Source organism: Thalassophryne amazonica, chromosome 19, assembly GCF_902500255.1.
Source record: "Thalassophryne amazonica chromosome 19, fThaAma1.1, whole genome shotgun sequence".
Lineage (NCBI taxonomy): Eukaryota > Metazoa > Chordata > Actinopteri > Batrachoidiformes > Batrachoididae > Thalassophryne > Thalassophryne amazonica.
The window spans coordinates 27,426,123-27,446,593 of record NC_047121.1 but is presented as its reverse complement, the minus strand read 5'-3'; the positions used below and the strand labels follow the sequence as shown (position 1 = coordinate 27,446,593).

The following is a 20,471-nucleotide window of genomic DNA, read 5'->3' as shown; positions in this document are numbered from 1 at the left end:
CCACATCATGGTACCACTCGCTGTTATATGCACTAATATACTGCACAACGTTCACCAACCCAACAAGCAAATGTTTAGAACGGCCATGTAATTTAGCACTCGTCATAGTGCCACATAGTGCTTTTTTAATGTTGATCCTTTGATAAAAATAAAAGAAACACCTAAGGTCAGCATGTCACCAATGAATGTGTTTATTTATTTATTTATTGTTTATTTGATGAGGACAATGCACATTAATGAACACTTTGTACATTTTCATGCCTTGTGTAAATATGCCAGATTTAGCTAAAAGTTACTTTCCATCTGTAGACCTCAGACACACAACAAACAATTACAATAAATAAATTAAAACAAAACATGAGATTATGTACAATACATCTCACCCTTGTTGACAGGTTTGATTGTTTTTAAGCCATTTTTAAGCTCATTTTTAAAAGCAATTAGGGTGGGACTGTCTCGTATCCTTGTTGGAAGGCTGTTCCAGTTTGTACAACCCTTCACAGAGATGGTGTTTTGTCCTGTGGCAGTTCGTCTGAGGGGCACCTTACAGTCCCCTCTAGAAGCAGACCGAGTCCTGAGGTTAGGATCTCTGTGTCTAATAAATTCCTCCAGAGGAGGTGGGGCTAGGCCATGGAGAGTTTTATAGATGAGACAAGCATGTTTAAACATTATAAAGTTGTTAAAACGTAAAAGATGGTATTTCTCCAGAATTTCACAGTAATGAGTGGAATATGGCTTTTTAGCAAACACTTTGATGGCTTTTTTATAAACTTGCGCTAAAGGTTTTAGTACTGTCATACCAGCAGATGACCATGTTGTGCATGGTCATTCAATATGAGACAGGATCATACAATGAAGGTACGATCTAGCGACATCAGTCAAAATACAAAGCCTGATTTGTTTAAAGTTTTGAAGGTCAAATTTTACAGTGTTGACAACTTTTTTAACATGTTTTTTTGAAGGACAGATTAGAGTCCAAGATGATTCCATCTGACGCTTACAACCACGTCAGGGATAGTTTCCGTACTTCTGTTTCCTGTTTCTTCAGCTTTGTAAAAACTTTGAAAAACCTTGTAACTGTTAGAATGGCCTAAGCAGAGGGTCTCCCCTCTGAGTCTGGTCTGCTTGAGGTTTCTTCCTCTACATAATCAGAGGGAGTTTTTTCTTACCACTGTCAGCTGTGTGCTTACTGTGGGGGGTTGATAAGGTTAGACCTTACTTGTGTAAAGCACCGTGAGGCAGCTTTGTTGTGATTTGGCGCTGTATAAATGAAATAAATTGAAATTAAATAAATTGAATTCCATCCACAGCTGAAAACTTTGCACTTCAGTCACTGTGCTAAAGTATTGAAAACTTCATATAATTTGTAAAATAGACATACGCTAATATTTGAGGATGGAAATTACTGCTAGAAACACCAAATTAAATTAATTTAATTTCCACAGTGTGGAAGTAATTATTTACAACCCCAATTCCAATGAAGTTGGGACATTGTGTAGAATACGATTTACAAATCCTCTTCAACCTATATTCAATTGAATACACCACAAATGCAAGATATTTAATGTTCAAACTGATAAACTTTATTGTTTTTGTGCAAATATTTGCTCATTTTGAAATGGATGCATGTAACACATTTCAAAAAAGCTGGGACAGTGGTATGGTTACCACTGTGTTACATCACCTTTCCTTCTGACAGCACTCAATAAGCATTTGGGAACTGAGGACACCAATTGTTGAAACTTTGTAGGTGGAATTCTTTCCCGTTCTTGCTTGATGTACGACTTCAGTTGTTCAATGGTCCGGGGTCTCTGTTATCGTATTTTGTGCTTCATAATGCGCCACACATTTTCAATGGGCGACAGCTCTGGACTGCAGTCAGGCCAGTCTAGTACCTGCACTCTTTTACTACGAAGCCACGCTGTTGTAACACGTGCAGAATGTGCCTTGGCATTGTCTTGCTGAAATAAGCAGGGACGTCCCTGAAAAAGACGTTGCTTGGATGGCAGCATGTGTTGCTCCAAAACCTGGATGTACCTTTCAAAGGCATTGATGGTGCTATCACAGATAAGTAAGTTGCCCATGCCATGGGCACTAACACACCCCCATACCATCACAGATGCTGGCTTTTGAACTTTGCAGTGGTAACAACCTGGATGGTCTTTTTCCTCTTTTGTCCAGAGGACACTACGTCCATGATTTCCAAAAACAATTTGAAATGTGGACTCATCAGACCACAGCACACTTTTCCACTTTGCATCTGTTCATTTCAAATGAGCTCAGGCCCAGAGAAGGCAGCAGCATTTCTGAATCTTGTTAATGTATGGCTTTGGCTTTGCATAGTAGAGTTTTAACTTGCACTTGTAGGTGTATCGACGAACTGTGCTAACTGACAATGTTTTTCTGAAGTGTTCAAAGGTCATCAGACCAATGCCCGTGATCAAAGGTCACAGGCATTCAATGTAGGTTTTCGGCCTTGCCGCTTACGTGTAGAAAGTTCTCCAGATTCTCTGAATCTTCTGATTATATTATGGACTGTAGATGATGGAATCCCTAAAGTCCTTGCAATTGAACGTTGAGAAACATTGTTCTTAAACTGTTGGACTATTTTTTCATGCAGTTGTTCACAAAGTGGTGATCCTCGCCCCATCTTTGCTTGTGAATGGGTGAGACCTTTGGTGATGCTCCTTTTATATCCAAACATGACACTCACTTGTTTCCAATTAGGTGTTCTTTGAGCATTCAACTTTTCCTGTATTTTGTTGCTCTGTCCCAACTTTTTTGAAATGTGTCGCAGGCATCCATTTCAAAATGAGCAAATATTTGCACAAAAACAACAAAGTCTATCAGTTTGAACATTAAATATCTTGTCTTTGTGGTGTATTCAGTTGAATATTGGGTGAAAAGGATTTTCAAATCATTGTATTCTGTTTTTATTTACATTTTACACAGCGTCCCAACTTCATTGGAATTGGGGTTGTATTTGAAACATGGACGACCGTCAGATTATAAATATTTTTTTGAAATACTGCAATCATTTCTTGGAACTAAATCCTATTTGGAATTATCTGTCTTTATCAATAGTGGTTTTGAATGATGTTTTTTGTTTTGGTTTGTTTATTGAAATTGTATGGAGAGGTAGGTCTATGAGTATAAACTCCAATTTCAGATTGCTTGTAAAGGGATATTAGTTTATTTGAAAAACTGAGCAGCATATAAGAAGTGAGAAGATTGATGATTGTGAATACATATAATTTGGGTTACGTCATGATGCCTGGAGAGAATTTGAACATACTGCATGTAACAAAGTAGGGATTGTAACTTAAAATGATTTAACTGCTTTGATTAATGAGATAGGAGGGGCTTTAAAAATACACTTTTGTTTTTTATTTAAAAAGTAAATTTAATGTGTTTTCAGAGGCAATAACCTCATACATACAAACATAAGACATTAAGACACACATGCACATGCATAGGATAGTAAATACATTCACACATACAGGCTATTATTGGTTGATGCACACAGTATCCAGAAAGCCTTTTCTGTTTTCAACATGTTTTATCAGTTAAATTTACCTTCCTCTCAAAGCTTTGCAGATGAAGTTGGCTTCCCTCCCACATAGCTGACTTTATTTTCCCAAATGTTTCTTCTGTTGGGATCTGAAGGTAATCTGTACATCTTGAAGCCCTTATGTCTATTTTTGCATCCGAATACACAACAAACTGGCATTTTCAGTGAATAAATAAATAACTAAACTGGATATATATGCACATAGCTTAACAGCGAACGCCTCAAGAATGCACCATGAGTCACGTGGCCTTTTCTTTTTTTTGGCTTATCATGTCACTACTCTCTGTATAAGGGACTCTGCCCCCACGCGCCCCTTCCCTTTCGTGTTCTCACACTGCTTCTGTGCACCTTCTCAGCAAGCTTGAGGGGCTGCAGCTGCAGGGGATGCAAATTTGCCAATTTCCCACACAATGATATGATTAATAGAAATTTTTTTTTAAGTGCTCGTGCCGCCCCACGTGTCATAAAAAAAATGGCACCCCGACAGCAGCCTGGTTCGCCCAATTGCTGTGTGAGATCCTGAGGTGTTTCCAAGCCAGCTGGGAGATAGAAACCCTCCAGCATGTCCTGGGTCTTCCCCTTGCCTCCTCCCAGTTGGACATGCCTGGAAGACCTCCCGAGGAAGATGACCAGGGGGCATCCTTACCAGATGCCCCACCCCACTCAGCTGGCTCCTTTCAAGGTGAAGAAGCAGCGGCTTTACTCCAAGTCTCTCCTGGATAGTTGAGCTTCTCACCCTGTCCCTGAGTGTAAAGCCCCGTTTACACATAGACGGTAAACTCTCCCGGAAGCGTCCCGGCAGAGGTTTTGCCCCCTCCGGGCCGTTTTAGGGATCAAACGCCATAGTTAACACCGGCGCACGGGGGCGTGGTTTGGTTCCAGCTTCACCGGGAATCGTCGAAAAAATTATTCAACATGTCGAATAATTCCGGGAGCGCTCCCGGAGAAGTGGCCTGATGACGGAGACAAGGCGAACAACGGCGTTTGATACTTTTCAATTGCCGTGTCATCCCGCCCCTTCCTGTAGTGCCGCAGTTTCCACCACCAATTGCCGGCGTTGTATCCCTAACCAACGGCGTGTAAAACGGCGATAGAGCCCACATCGGCGTCCTCAAAGGCGTTTTAACCGGCGACAGAGGCAAACAAAACGGCAGTGCTAGCGGACAGTACGCTGTTCTAAACGCCACCGATAGGCGGCGGTCAGTATAAAAACGCTAGTGCGCTGCATGCAGGTCTCTCACTCATGGCCAGTTCCAGATATTTTTGCAGAGAAGCTCCAGTATGCCTCCTAAAATAAAATTGGCAGCCTCAAGGACTTACCAAGAGGTCTGGTTCAGAAGCAGAGGGTAGCCCTGTGGTGGAGACGGAGCAACACGTTGAGGAGGGGAAAAGGAAGGAGAAGAAAAGGCTGAGAGATGAGCTCCCTCCCCCTGCACTGACAGCTGCTTCAGCCTATTATACTCTGGGGGCGGTGCCTAGATGCAAAAGTTCCTGGAGTAACGCAGGATTTGCCTGGCTAAATCCAGCGGTACACAGGGCATTATCAGCGGCAGCAGAACACCGCCGTTCTCACGCGCGTCTTAACCTGCAATTGTAATGGATAGAACTGGGTATTAACCCCCGTTGCCTGACGTGTGCCGGATGCTACGGCGTCAAAACTCAGCTTTATTCGGCGGATTTAGCAGCGTTTCATCCGCATATTTGCGGCTAGTATGGCACTCAAAATGCCGGCGAAATGCTCCGCCCCTTTCCACCGCAAAAACAGCCGGAACTACCGCAAACTTCGGTCTACGTACTACCCGCCGACAAAACGGTTTATGTGTAACCTGGGCTTAAGCCCAGATACCCAGCGGAGGAATCTCATTTTTGCTGCATGTATTTGCAGCCTTGTTCTTTCAGTCATTACTCAAAGTTCATGACCACATGTGAGGACAGGATCACAAATCGACTAATAAATCGAGAGTCTCACCTTCTGGCTCAGTCCTTTCTTCAACACGATGGTCAGGTGGAGTAACTGCAGAACATCAGTTCCAGCCCCAATGAGTCTGTCAATCTCATGCTCCAACCTACTCCCACTTGTGAGCAAGAGACCCTGAGATACTTGGGGTAATAACTCTTGCCTGACCCAGAAGGGACAGTCGACCCATTTTCAACAGAGGACATCAACGTTTTGGAGGTGCTGATCCTCATCCCAGTCATTTCATATTTGGCATCAAACCTGCCAGTGCACATCTCATTGTCTAAAGCCAACAGAAACATATCATCAGCAAAAAACTGTTGTGAAAGTGTAGTGACACGGACCCACAACAGGGGGCGTAAATGAACGGACAATAGAAGGAGTTAAATTGAACACTTTACTGTTGTGAATACCACAACCACACACAGCAGATTATAGAATAAATACAAAGTCAATGGATAAAGGTGTTGTGTGGGCAGGCTCGACGATAGGAGACGTCCGTCTAGAGAAGAACCGGAACCACACGATTTCCTCCGCCACCGAACCCGAAGGATACTGGAGCCGCCAGGTCCCGAGTCCCTCAGGTGGCCACCGTCTCCGCGTGTCGGATCCGGTACTGCTGGCGAAACAGTCAAGTGTGGGTGTGTGTACACCCAGTAACAACAACGGTGGGAATTCCACCTCCACCTCTAACACACACTCGTGCAGCGTCTGTCTATTCACTTATCTGGCGGAAAGCAGAGCGAAGCAGTCGCAGCCCACGCCGGTCCTCCGGGGAGACAGCTGCAACAATGTATCTACTGGAATCAATATCGGAATATTCAGGCTGAGGGTGTTACCTCCGTAGAAGAACGATATCTCGGTGACGTGGTGGAGGTGTCATCCTGCTTTTATCCGGGGTGAAGTGCAGATGATTGGTGACAGCTGTCATAGTTGATGAGTGACAGCTGTCACCTCGGCTGTTCCTGTGAGGTGGCAGCGCCCTCTCGTGCCTGAAACCCACACTTCAGGCAGGGCGCCCTCTGGTGGTGGGCCAGCAGTACCTCCTCTTCTGGCGGCCCACACAACAGGACCCCCCCCCCCCAACGGGCGCCTCCTGGCGCCCGACCAGGCTTGTCCGGGTGGCGACGGTAAAAATCGGCCAGGAGGGCCGGGTCCAGGATGAAGCTCCTCTTCACCCAGGAGCGTTCTTCGGGTCCATACCCCTCCCAGTCCACCAAATATTGGAAACCCCGGCCCAATCGACGGACGTCCAGGAGCCGGCGCACTGTCCAAGCTGGCTCCCCGTCGATGATACGGGCAGGAGGCGGCGCCGGACCGGGTGTACAGAGGGGTGAGGTGTGATGTGGTTTCAATCTTGAAACGTGGAATACTGGATGGATCCGCAGTGAGGCCGGGAGTTGGAGCCTCACTGCGGCGGGACTGAGGACCTTGAGGATCTTGTAGGGCCCTATGTACCGGTCCTTCAGTTTGGGGGAATCCACCTGGAGGATGATGTCCCTTGTGGATAGCCACACCTCCTGCCCGGACCGATATGCGGGGGCCGGGGATCGTCGACGCTCTGCATGGGTCTTTGCCCTCGTCCGGACCCTCAACAAGGCTGAACGGGCGGTGCGCCACACCCGACGGCATCTCCGCAGGTGGGCCTGGACCGAGGGTACACCGACCTCTCCCTCCACCACAGGAAACAAAGGGGGCTGGTACCCCAGACACACCTCGAACAGGGAGAGGCCGGTGGCAGAGGACACTTGGCTGTTATGCGCATACTCGATCCAGGCCAGGTGTTCACTCCAAGCCGTCGGGTGTGCAGATGTGGTACATCGCAGGGCCTGCTCCAGCTCTTGGTTAGCCCGTTCAGCCTGTCCGTTGGTCTGAGGGTGATACCCAGACGAGAGGCTCACGGTGGCCCCCAGCTCCCGGCAGAAACTTCTCCAAACCTGCAAGGAAAACTGGGGACCACGATCTGAGACGATGTCTGTTGGTATCCCATGCAGACGTACGACATGGTGGACCAGGAGATCCGCTGTCTCCTGGGCCGACGGGAGCTTCGGGAGGGCCACGAAGTGGGCCGCCTTGGAGAACCGGTCCACTATCGTGAGGATGGTGGTGTGCCCCCGGGACGGCGGGAGGCCCGTGACGAAATCCAGACCAATGTGGGACCAGGGGCGATGAGGCACAGGAAGCGGCTGAAGGAGTCCCTGTGCCTTTTGGTGGTCCGCCTTGCCCCTGGCGCAGGTGGTGCAGGCCTGGATGTATGCCCGGACGTCAGCCTCCAGGGACGCCCACCAGAAGTGCTGCCGGACCACTGCCACGGTCCTACGCACCCCTGGGTGGCAGGAGAGCTTGGACCCGTGACAGAAGTCCAGGACGGCAGCCCTGGCCTCTGATGGGACGTATAGTCTGTTCTTTGGCCCTGTTCCGGGATCCGGGCTCCGTGCCAGGGCCTCCCGGATGGTCTTCTCCACGTCCCAGGTAAGGGTGGCCACAATAGTGGACTCCGGTACGATGGGTTCCGGTGGATCCGACAGCTCGGTTTTGACTTCATGTTCATGCACCCGGGACGAGGCATCCGACCTCTGGTTCTTGGTCCCGGGGCGGAAGGTAATCCGGAAGTCAAAACGGCCGAAGAACAGTGACCAGCGGGCTTGCCTGGGGTTCAGCCGCCTGGCGGTCCTGATATACTCCAGGTTCTGGTGGTCAGTAAAAACCGTGAATGGCACTGACGCTCCCTCCAACAGGTGTCTCCACTCCTCAAGAGCCTCTTTCACCGCTAGGAGTTCTCGATTGCCCACATCATAGTTCCGTTCTGCTGGGGTCAACCTGCGGGAGAAATAGGCACACAGGTGAAGAACCTTATCGGTCTCTCCGCTCTGGGATAGCACGGCTCCTATCCCTGAGTCAGAGGCGTCCACTTCAACCACAAACTGGCGACTGGGATCGGGCTGCACCAAGATGGGTGCAGTCGAGAAGCGCTGTTTCAACTCCCTGAACGTGGCATCGCACCGATCCGACCAGGTGAAGGGAACTTTTGGTGAGGTCAGGGCTGTCAGGGGGCTAACTACCTGACTATACCCCTTAATGAACCTCCTGTAAAAATTTGCGAAGCTGAGGAACTGTTGCAGCTTCCTACGGCTCGTAGGTTGGGGCCAGTCTCTCACCGCCGCGACCTTGGCCGGATCCGGGGCGACGGAGTTGGAGGAGATGATAAATCCCAGGAAGGACAAAGAGGTGCGATGAAACTCACACTTCTCACCCTTCACAAACAGCTGGTTCTCCAACAACCGCTGCAGGACCTGACGTACATGCCGTACATGAGTCTCAGGGTCCGGATAAAAAATGAGTATATCGTCCAGATACATGAAGACGAATCGGTGCAGGAAGTCCCGCAAGACGTCATTTACCAAAGCTTGGAACGTTGCGGGGGCGTTAGTGAGGCCGAACGGCATGACCAGGTACTCAAAATGACCTAACAGGGTGTTGAATGCCGTCTTCCACTCGTCTCCCTTCCGGACCCGAACTAGGTGATATGCATTCCTAAGATCCAGCTTTGTGAATATTTTGGCTCCATGCAGGGGGGGTGAACACCGAATCCAACAAAGGCAACGGGTATCGGTTGCGAACCGTGATCTCGTTCAGCCCCCGATAATCAATGCATGGACGAAGACCGCCATCTTTCTTGCCCACAAAAAAGAAACCTGCTCCCATTGGGGAGGTGGAGTTCCGGATCAGCCCAGCAGCTAAGGAGTCCCGGATGTAGGTCTCCATCGATTCGCGCTCAGGTCGTGAGAGGTTATACAGCCTGCTGGACGGGAACTCCACACCTGGAATCAAATCGATGGCGCAATCGTACGGACGGTGCGGGGGAAGGGTGAGTGCCCGATCCTTGCTGAAAACGTCAGCAAGATCGTGGTACTCAACCGGCACCGCCGACAGATTGGGAGGGACTTTGACCTGCTCCTTAGCCTGGGAACCGGGAGGGACCGAGGATCCTAAACACACCCGATGGCAGGTCTCGCTCCACTGTACCACCACCCCGGACGACCAATCAATCCGGGGATTGTGTTTTAGCATCCATGGGAACCCCAGAATCACACGGGAGGTAGAGGGAGTCACAAAAAACTCTATCTCCTCCCGATGATTCCCTGACACCGCCAGAGTTACTGGTAGTGTCCTGTGTGTGATTAAAGGGAGTAGGGTGCCATCTATTGCTTGCACCTGCAATGGCGAAGGAAGCGCCACCAGAGGGAGCCCTACCTCCCTGGCCCATCTGCTGTCTAGCAGATTCCCTTCTGACCCTGTGTCTACCAGTGCTGGGGCCTGAAGGGTTAAATCCTCGCTAAGGATTGTAACTGGGAGCCGTGTGGAAATATGTGTGTGTCCCATGTGAATTTCTTGGCCCACCCTAAGCCCAGTTTCTAGGGGCGGGCGTTGGTGTTTAACCGTTCTCAATTGGTGCTCAGTTGAGCCGCAAACAAAACACGCCCCGCGGGGAAGCCTCCTCTGTCTATTCGGTGGTCTGAATGTGGCCCTGCTCGTGTCCATAGCTTCGTCAGCAGGGGGAGCTGTAGCCACACGGGGCGTAGAGGCCATGGAGCGTGGGAAGGGCAGACCTTTTTCGGACCCGGAAGGAAGAGGGACGGTGCATGCCCGGCCACTCCCCTCGTCTCGTTCCCAACGGCGTTCCTCCAACCGATTGTCTAACCGTATAACAAGGTCGATAAGCCCATCTAATTCCCGCGGTTCGTCCTTGGCCACCAGGTGCTCCTTCAGGACCGACGACAGTCCGTTTACGAAGGCGGCGCGGAGCGCAGCGTTATTCCAGCCGGACCTCGCAGTCGCAGTGCGGAAGTCGACTGCATAAGCGGCTGCGCTCCGGCGTCCCTGTCTCATTGACAGCAGCACATTTGAAGCGGTCTCTCCCCTGTTAGGGTGATCAAACACGGTTTTAAACTCCCTCACAAACCCAGTGTACGTATGAAGGAGCCGTGAATTTTGCTCCCAAAGCACCGTAGCCCAAGCGCGTGCCTCTCCTCGAAGCAGATTAATCACATAAGCTACTTTACTAGCATCAGACGCGTACATGACGGGACGTTGTGCAAAGACGAGCGAACACTGCATAAGAAAGTCCGCGCACATCTCCACACAACCTCCGTACGGCTCTGGGGGGCTTATGTATGCTTCAGGGGATGGTGGGAGGGGTTGTTGAACGACCACTGGAACATTTATATCTTGCACAGGGTCGGCAGGAGGAGGAGCTGCAGCAGCGCCCTGAGCGCTCGCTGCCACCTGTGCAGAGAGAGCCTCCACCCTGCGGTTCAGGAGGATGTTTTGCTCGGTCATCTGATCCAACCGAGCCGTAAAGGCGGTGAGGATGTGCTGCAACTCACCAATCACGCCTCCTGCAGACGCCTGTGCACCCTGCTCTCCCATTGGCCGTTCAATCGCTGGGTGACGCCCCTCGGAGTCCATGACGTTGGCCGAGATATCCTGTTGTGAAAGTGTAGTGACACAGACCCACAACAGGGGGCGTAAATGAACGGACAATAGAAGGAGTTAAATTGAACACTTTACTGTTGTGAATGCCACAACCACACACAGCAGATTATAGAATAAATACAAAGTCAATGGATAAAGGTGTCGTGTGGGCAGGCTCGACGATAGGAGACGTCCGTCTAGAGAAGAACCGGAACCACACGATTTCCTCCGCCACCGAACCCGAAGGATACTGGAGCCGCCAGGTCCCGAGTCCCTCAGGTGGCCACCGTCTCCGCGTGTCGGATCCGGTACTGCTGGCGAAGAGCAAAAACAGTCAAGTGTGGGTGTGTGTACACCCAGTAACAACAACGGTGGGAATTCCACCTCCACCTCTAACACACACTCGTGCAGCGTCTGTCTATTCACTTATCTGGCGGAAAGCAGAGCGAAGCAGTCGCAGCCCACGCCGGTCCTCCGGGGAGACAGCTGCAACAATGTATCTACTGGAATCAATATCGGAATATTCAGGCTGAGAGTGTTACCTCCGTAGAAGAACGATATCTCGGCGACGTGGTGGAGGTGTCATCCTGCTTTTATCCGGGGTGAAGTGCAGATGATTGGTGACAGCTGTCATAGTTGATGAGTGACAGCTGTCACCTCGGCTGTTCCTGTGAGGTGGCAGCGCCCTCTCGTGCCTGAAACCCACACTTCAGGCAGGGCGCCCTCTGGTGGTGGGCAAGCAGTACCTCCTCTTCTGGTGGCCCACACAACAAAAACAGATGTAATTCTGAGGTCACCAAACTGGAGACACTCCATGAACAGGATTTGTGACAAGGGTCATAGAGACCAGATGCAGTGGTTCCAGTATGCCATACTTCTATGGGATCCTCTACAAGAGTAACTACTGGCTTGCTTGAACAGAGCTATGATGTGGACAAGTACAAAGAGTGCATGAAACTGTCTGGCACACGCAGGGCAAGAAGAGAGTTTGACAGACAATCCAATTGGTCAATGATTTGTCTTGATTGGTTGAGCTTTTTACAGCCCTTTGGCTTCTACAGCTGATGTTTATTTTTGCATTTTGATGTCAAAGCCTTAAATTAATTGGTTGCTATCAGGTTTTAAAAGGGTTTTAAGTAATATACCACAAAATACTTCAGAAAGATCCCCTACCATACCTTGAAGATTCTGGCTCTGCTCTTACTAAGTAGTGTCCAGTTTGCTTGGCAAATGGTGGTGCTGCACCTCACTTTTGGCAAGAGAGGGTGACTTTCTATAGCTCCAGTATCTTTGGTACGGTCCTTAGCTGGTGAAATAACCTAGAATGGACTGGTATCTTGCTCAGGGGGAGCTGTAGATCCTTATTTGTACGCTCATACCGCCCTGATGGTCCTCAGGACCTGCAAACTACTTGCTTCTTCTTCTTGCAAGTACCTTGCTTGGCTTAGAGAATAGTATAATGCCACTGCAATCTGGACCTTTATCATTTCGTTTTATGGGAGGGATAAATCCTTTCTTCCACTAGACCACAGATATTATCACCTGCTTGCAGATTCCTCCAATAAATACCTCTTTGTCTCCTTTTCTGCCCTCAGTGCCCTTTGTTTGTGGTACTCTTACAAACACAATATTATACAAATAATGAATGCTTTTGAGTGCAATGGTACAAATATTTCATGAGGTGAAAGATGGAATGTTCCATTCAACGAGGGACAGCCAAGTTGAATGCAACATTCCATCTATCACCGAATGAAAACACATTCATGATTTGTTTTATATAACTCCTAAAATAGATCCTTGTCATTTGATATTTTAATAATTTGCAAACAAATGAAAAAGGACTTAAGCCCTTCCCGGTCCTACAGTGTTGGTCAAAGTGCGATAGCGAGACCAAGAGGCCCCGTTTTACCCAGGTGTCATCTGACGGAGCCTGCTGTGCTCCAGTGGCCTCCTGACAAGTTCCGAGTTGCGGCGGAGCCAACCCGTTCTGCGCGAATGCCTTCGGCAAACACTGCTTTCTCAGGACCCCCCAATTTGCTCCTCAGCCCCCTCAGAGCATTGAGCCTTCCTGTCTTGTGTTACCCAGGGAGTCTGGGCACTGTGTTGGGCCGCTGTTTGTTTTTAAGCTAAGTGCCGTCGCCGCTAGTGTGAGCGCACCAAACCAAATTGCACACTAACATACAACCAAAATTACATCTTAAAGGGAACACAATGGCAATTGGTATGAATAATCTACTGTATATCATATGACTTACAAACCACCAATCAGATGACAAGGATTTATTCAGGTGTTATATAAAAACTTACATGTACATTTTTTGATAAAGAAATGTTTGGGATCATTGCCATTTTTTTTTGCATATATCGGCAGATATATTGATATCGTAAATTTTTGGCTCCTTCATATTGGTATCTGTCCCAAGAAAATCTATATCAGTTGGGTTGCAGTGATGGGAAATTGTATCTTTAACATGAAATGTGTCCTCAGTAGCAGTGTTAATTTTAAAATGATGTCTGTATAATTAACACTAGAGAATTTTCTGTGCATATGCTTTTTTATGAATTTGTGCCTTTCTTTCTCTGTTTGTTTCTAGATGGTGTGAATGCAGTGACAGAGCTTCTCCCCATTCAGACGACCAACAGCAGTGACAGCCTGGACACGGGTATGTAGACAGACAGTGTGGACACTCACAGCCACATGTCAGCAGTCCACAGGTCACACTCTATCAGGGTGCGAGTCCATGTGTGCGGCCGGGTACAGATTCAGTCACCGGTGCTGTGTGGACCTGGTTTAGAGATTTAGAAGTGCGCCTTCCCGGCATGCTGAGAACTGCTCCACTGAAGCTGTCAAAGACACGATGAAACACTGATGCTGCCTCCCAGAAATGTTTGAATCACTTTTTTACTTTTCATTTTATTGCTCTCCTGCCGCGACACACCAGCCGGTGAACGCAGTAGTTCTTTTCGCCCTGCAAACATAACAAATAGTACACCAGGAAAGGAGAACATGATATAGTGTCAGACATTTCTCCCACTTCTCACAAACCCACATCCATTACAGAAGGTAAATAAAGAGAATCCGCCTGAATTTGTCCACAGCCAAAAACATGTTGTGTGCCAAATTCTTTTTTTTTCTTTATAAGTATCTCTCTGCATCATTCTTTTATGTTTGAAGATGAAAAACATTTCAGGCAGGTGCTTTTCATCTAAGTTAGAAACCTCTTAAACCCTAGAGTCCCCAAATTTGGGGACTTTCCCTGTGTTGGAACATTTGAACACTCATAACTAACAAATGCTGACACCAACATACACTTCTTATACATCAAAATGTCAAGTGAAGTCTCCTCTACAAAAGTATCCTCTTCATTCACATATCAACTAACCACAGCTGAAACACCAAGGAAATAAAGACATAAATCGGAATTCATTTTTTGGGAAAAAACCTCATTTACTTATTTACTTTCAATTTTTTTGCATCCACAACATCCCCTAGGACCCGTCTTTTACTTGATCCAAACTTTTGCATTTTTGACCTTGTACAAGCTGAGAAATAAATCATCATGTATGTGTATGTGATTTTGGTGAAATAGGCTCTAGGGGTTAAGGGGTTTTTGTAACCCGTTTTAGAAGTCGTATATATCACTGAAGGCTGGTTTATGGTGTTGGGATTACATTAAGTGTCGACATTCGTTTATGCTCCATTTACGGAGTTAAATCTATCTGCATTTCAAGCTGTGTAACTGTCACTACCCACATACTGCCATGCCTTCTTTTCATTCATGTGGAGCTTAAGAAAAAAAATCCCCCCACGGGTTCCCCAAAGTTCATAGGCTTGTCACAGGGTTTTGTCTGCTGTAAGGTTATCAAAACTGAACGTGCATATTACACAGTGGTGTGCTCAGCTAACCAAAAAGTTAGCTTCGATAACAGTTAATCCACTAACTGAAAAGTTATCTTTTATAAAGCAAAACCGACAAACCCCTAAAAAATATAGCGGAAGTTACAGATAAAAGCTAAACCGATAACTTTCAGTATTGATTTCAGTACACTAGCAGCTACTGACACAACAACGAGCCAGCGCTTCTGTGTCAGATTAGCTTTCTCTCAGCAAAAGAGACCTAGTGATGGAGGAGGAGGAGTAAAAATAAAGACAATTTCTCTTTATACCACAATGACTCGCCAGCATATCACTCAAGTCATCAACAGGCATAATCCTTTGCGCGCCAGAGAGTTGCTGCAGCCTCTTATTAACGTGATGAAAAGCATAAAAATGTACATTTTGGTTGTATAATATTCATTTACAGTTGTCGTCATGTGGATTCTCTGTGCTGTTTAGACTGCAGCAACTGGCTAGTACTGCCATCTACTGGCAGTACTGGCCAGTACTATAAGGAAGAAAAAACTAAAGTTATATATGTGTTAATTTGACAATCAACAAAAACTAATGAATCATTTTATTCTTTTGCAGTGCATGTGTGTGTGTGTGCATGTGGGCTTTTGCATGGGCTCAGTGGTGGGGGGGGGGCAGCTGGGGGGCATCAGCCTCTCTCAGATACAAATAGGAGGTCACTAGGAATCAAAGGCTGGCTTCTGTGCATGCCAGAGACACGAAGCGCCGTGCGCCACTGAGGACGACTGTAGCACACACCAGCCATTTTATATATCGGATATTTGTGTTGGTAATTAATCCTGCTTGAATGTTGATCATTAACATGCACCATTTTGAAAGTGATGGCGTTGGTAGTGAGTGGTCATTAGTTGTATGATGGCCTTTAGCAGCCATTACTTATTGTTTGTTAGTATGTGATGTTTTCCACATCACCTACAAAAGCAGGGGTTTGAAAGAAACATGTCTGTCAGATCTGGGTGTCATTTTCAAAAAGCATCATAAAGATGAGAACATCTTAACCCACAGATTTAGTGTAGGTGTTGTGCTCCATCTCCTGTCTGTGTCTGTGGTCTGTCATTTGTTGGTGTCCTGGTGTTGTTAGTCATGGTGTTCCGTCTGTGTTAGTATTCTCTGTGTTCTGTCCCTTGTCTAAGTCAGTCATCCTTGTTTGTCCTTGTGGTCTGTCCCCTGTCCGTGTCTGTCGGTTCATTGTCTTTGTGGTCTGTCGGTTCATTGTCCTTGTGGTCTGTCCCCTGTCCGTGTCTGTCGGTTCATTGTCTTTGTGGTCTGTCCCCTGTCCGTGTCTGTCGGTTCATTGTCTTTGTGGTCTGTCCCCTGTCCGTGTCTGTGGTCTGTCGGTTCATTGTCCTTGTGGTCTGTCCCCTGTCCGTGTCTGTCGGTTCATTGTCTTTGTGGTCTGTCCCCTGTCCGTGTCTGTGGTCTGTAGGTTCATTGTTCTTGTGATCTGTCCCCTGTCCGTGTCTTATTTTGCGGTTCCCTTTGTAGTTTGATTATTGTTCTCATTATGTTTTTGGTTCTACACACACCCCCGGGTTTCTCTTGAGTCACCTTTTGTTTGTCAAGTATAGCAGGTGTGTTTCGACCTGGTCTCCCCTTATTCGCACACCTGCCGCTCATTTGTCATTATTTCCGTTGGATATTTAAACCTGCCCTGCTTTCTGTTTAGTTGCTGTTTCTTTCTTGTTGGTTCTTCCCTGTAATTGGATTATTAGTGGTGTGTTTATCTTTGCCTATTGTGATTTTATCATTTGTTCCTCTGTATTTTTCCCTGCATGTTAGATTGGATTTTGTTGGACTCCCATTTTGCACCCTGTGGATCTCACTGTGTTTGCAGGACTTATTTCATGTGTTTGAACATTAAATCATGTCATTCAGCTTACCTACTGTTTGGTTGCTGCCTGCATTTTTAGGTTCTTTCTGACATTGTATAACGTAACAGTGGGACTAACGACCCGGTCACACGGCACACGGTGAAGTGTCAACGAAGGATTAAAAAGTCAAAAAGTCACAAATCATCGAGAAAAGGTGGAGGAATGATCCTGCACCTTTTCCATCATCGAAAAAAAGCCTGCGAATCAAGAGCGCAAAAAGGAATGAAACAAAACCGAAACTAGCGAAGGAAAAAATGACCTCAGCACTGTAAACAAAATCAAAACGAAACATTCACAATGACGTGACCAACAGCGGGTATGAGACCGAGCGCTGCCAGTCCTGTCCTGTCTGCACTGCTTGCAGGGGTGGGATTTGGTTGTCTTGACAACAGGCAAGAGATGTTGTTTGTCCTCACAACAACACTATTGTTTTAATACAAGGATGTTACGTTCAGCTCGTCTGAGCAGAACTTAACATATCAGATATCTCAGATATCATCAATGTTCATGCAAGACATCAGACTTGGGAGGTTGGACGACAGTCAAACGGAACGCTGATGTCACGGAAACAGCGTAAACGATAAGGAACTGGCAAGACAGAAAGCAAAACAGAATACAGATGAATTGAGGCTGTCATCGGAATTCGTTCACATTTTTCAACAGTTTGAAAATTCTGATGAAGCGCCAGCTGCAGGAACGAAGCTGGACGACGGTTAAGCGTTGTCTCCAAAAGTCAACGTAAATCCAGTTTTCTTGTTTCGTTTGGGCTTTGTGGTCCTTCGTTAGTGCCGTGTGACCGGGACTTAAGATCATATGAGGGTGAAGTCTTGTGCAAGGTGACAAAGTACGCAGGGACCTTAACTTTAGGCCACAATTTGAAAAGCCTACAAAATCATCTTGAGTTTAAAACGTGAGATGGTTTACCTTTACATTATCTCTGCCAATTTCCAAAGAAAGTCAACTGTGTATCACTCATTTAAAGAATCTAATAGAAGGTTTTTAAGGCTTGAAATGGACAATTTGTGACGATGTTTTCCTCTTTCAATTTTCCATCCTTACATCCAGACGTAGACAGCTGTGAGAAGTGGCTGAGCTGCAAGAACGACTTCCTGCAGAAATACCTCCATCAAGTGCTCACCGAGCTCCCCAGCTGCCCCTGCTCCTACCCCTCGGAGGCAGTTTACAGTGCTGTCAACATCCGGGACCCCAGGCTTTGCAAAACCTACCGCTGGAGGGACGCCAGCGGACCCAAAGAGCGCCTGGACATCTACAAGCCTTCAGCACGATTCTGCATTCGCTCCATGCTGTCGTATGACAGCACGACTTTAGCGGCGCAGCACTGCTGCTACGATGAACAGATGAGACTGATAACGCGGGGGAAAGGTGCAGCGGCACCAAATTTGATCAGTACTGAGTTCTCGCCCGAGCTGCACTACAAGGTGGATGTGCTGCCTTGGATTCTGTGCAAGGGAGACTGGAGTCGGTTTCACTCGGTGAGGCCGCCAAACAACGGGTTGGTCTGTGCAGATAACCCCCCCGAGCAAGTGTTTCAGATGGAACTTAAAGAGGCGAAGGAGTACTGAAGCTTTTCCAAGTCCAGATTTGATGGACGATGACAGAAAGCCAGTTGAAATCTTAATTTCTGCTGTCAGCCATATTTTCGGAAATTCAGCTCTACAGTTCCAGGAGAACTTTTTTTTTTTTGTATGGTTTTGTCCATTGGTAAACAAAATTAATGAATTAAAAGACATGATTGAAACAACTTTTAAAAAAATGCAACTATGAATGGAAGACGTGGACCGCTATCTTACATTCATGTATGAACTGTACGTGCAAACCAACTAAATGAAATGACACTGGTGTAAAAAGGTATGAAACACAAAGGGTTGGAATTTGCAGAATCTTCATGATGTTCTGTTTGGACCGCTTAGATCATCCTGTTCCTGTATGTTGCTGCTAATGAATGCATGTGCTGAGTTGTGTGTGTGTGTCTGTGTTTAGAGGAGGAGCTTATTTATTGCACTCATGGCCCCTAATCAAATTCAGTGTTGGAATAAATTCAAATCTTTTCCAGTTATTCATGTTCACCATAATGATGCCAGTCCAACAAAGAGTTTTCTTTCTTTTGGGTATTTTCGACACAGTGCCTGCTGCCACATCAGCCTGTTTTGCCCCCTCAATCCACACATTCTCACATATTTGCGTTTGTTCTGTGCCCCTTTCCATCACTATGTGATAAGTTAGGTAGCTGCTTCGCATCATTTTGTAAAGTGTGGGGAAACGGTTAGGTTTAGCGTTTTCACGCCTGTCATGAAATGACACGAAGGGGCTGCCCAACCCCTCACCTATTGACTTTTAGTCAACAACAGTTTTGCCTCAAAATGTGATTACTTAGGTGTGAAAGTGACTTCCCACAGTTACTTTCACAATGAATTTTCAAGCATTTTGTTAGATTATGACATACAGTGCATCCAGACAGAGCTTCACTTTTTCAACATTTTGTTATGTTACAGCCTTATTCCAAAATGGAGTAAATTATTTTTTTCCCCTCAAAGTTCTACTCACAACACCCCCATAATGACAGCATGATTTTTTTATAATTATTATTATTATTGCACTTTTACTAAAAAATAAAAAAACTATGGAATTGCATGTACATAAGTATTCACACCATTTACGCAGTACATTGTTGATGCACCTTTGGTAGCAATTACAGCCTCAAGTCTTCTTGAATATGATGCCACACACTTGGTGCACCTACAGTAGTGTTCAGAATAATAGTAGTGCTATGTGACTAAAAAGATTCATCCAGGTTTTGAGTATATTTCTTATTGTTACATGAGAAACAAGGTACCAGTAGATTCAATAGATTCGCACAAATCCAACATGACCAAGCATTCACGATATGCACACTCTTAAGGCTATGAAATTGCGCTATTAGTAAAAAAAAAAGTAGAAAAGGGGGTGCTCACAATAATAGTAGTGTGGCATTCAGTCAGTGAGTTTGTCAATTTTGTGGAACAAACAGGTGTGAATCAGGTGTCCCCTATTTAAGGATGAAGCCAGCACCTGTTGAACATGCTTTTCTCTTTGAAAGCCTGAGGAAAATGGCACGTTCAAGACATTGTTCAGAAGAACAGCAAAGTTTGATTAAGAAGTTGATTGGAGAGGGGAAAACGTATATGCAGGTGCAAAAATTATAGGCTGTTCATCTACAATGATCTCCAATGCTTTAAAATGGACAAAAAAAAAAAAAAAACAGAGACGCGTGGAAGAAAACGGAAAACAACCATCAAAATGGATAGAAGAATAACCAGAAGGGCAAAGGCTCACCAATTGATCAGCTTCAGGATGATCAAAGACAGTCTGGAGTTACCTGTAAGTGCTGTGACAGTTAGAAGACGCCTGTGTGAATCTAATTTATTTGCAAGAATCCCCCGCATGGTCCCTCTGTTAAATAAAAGACATGCAGAAGAGGTTACAATTTGCCAAAGAACACATCAACTGGCCTAAAGAGAAATGGAGGAATATTTTGTGGACTGATGAGAGTAAAATTGTTCTTTTTGGGTCCAAGGGCCGCAGACAGTTTGTGAGACGACCCCCAAACTCTGAATTCAAGCCACAGTTCACAGTGAAGACAGTGAAGCATGGTGGTGCAAGCATCATGATATGGGCATGTTTCTCCTA

The 20,471-nt window shown here is 46.5% G+C and overlaps 1 protein-coding gene across 2 annotated transcripts in view; it reads left to right on the top strand.

The window, feature by feature from the left end:
- The window catches only part of ism2a (isthmin 2a), a 104,305-nt gene extending 85,047 nt beyond the window's left edge, over window positions 1–19,258 (top strand). For both annotated transcript variants that reach the window (XM_034159642.1, XM_034159641.1), the window contains 2 exons: window positions 13,598–13,666; window positions 17,850–19,258. In XM_034159642.1, the coding sequence (XP_034015533.1) occupies window positions 13,598–13,666; window positions 17,850–18,367 (587 nt within the window). In that variant the 3' untranslated portion in view covers window positions 18,368–19,258. The remainder of the gene's footprint in view (window positions 1–13,597; window positions 13,667–17,849) is intronic.
- The last annotated feature ends 1,213 nt before the right edge of the window (window positions 19,259–20,471 follow it).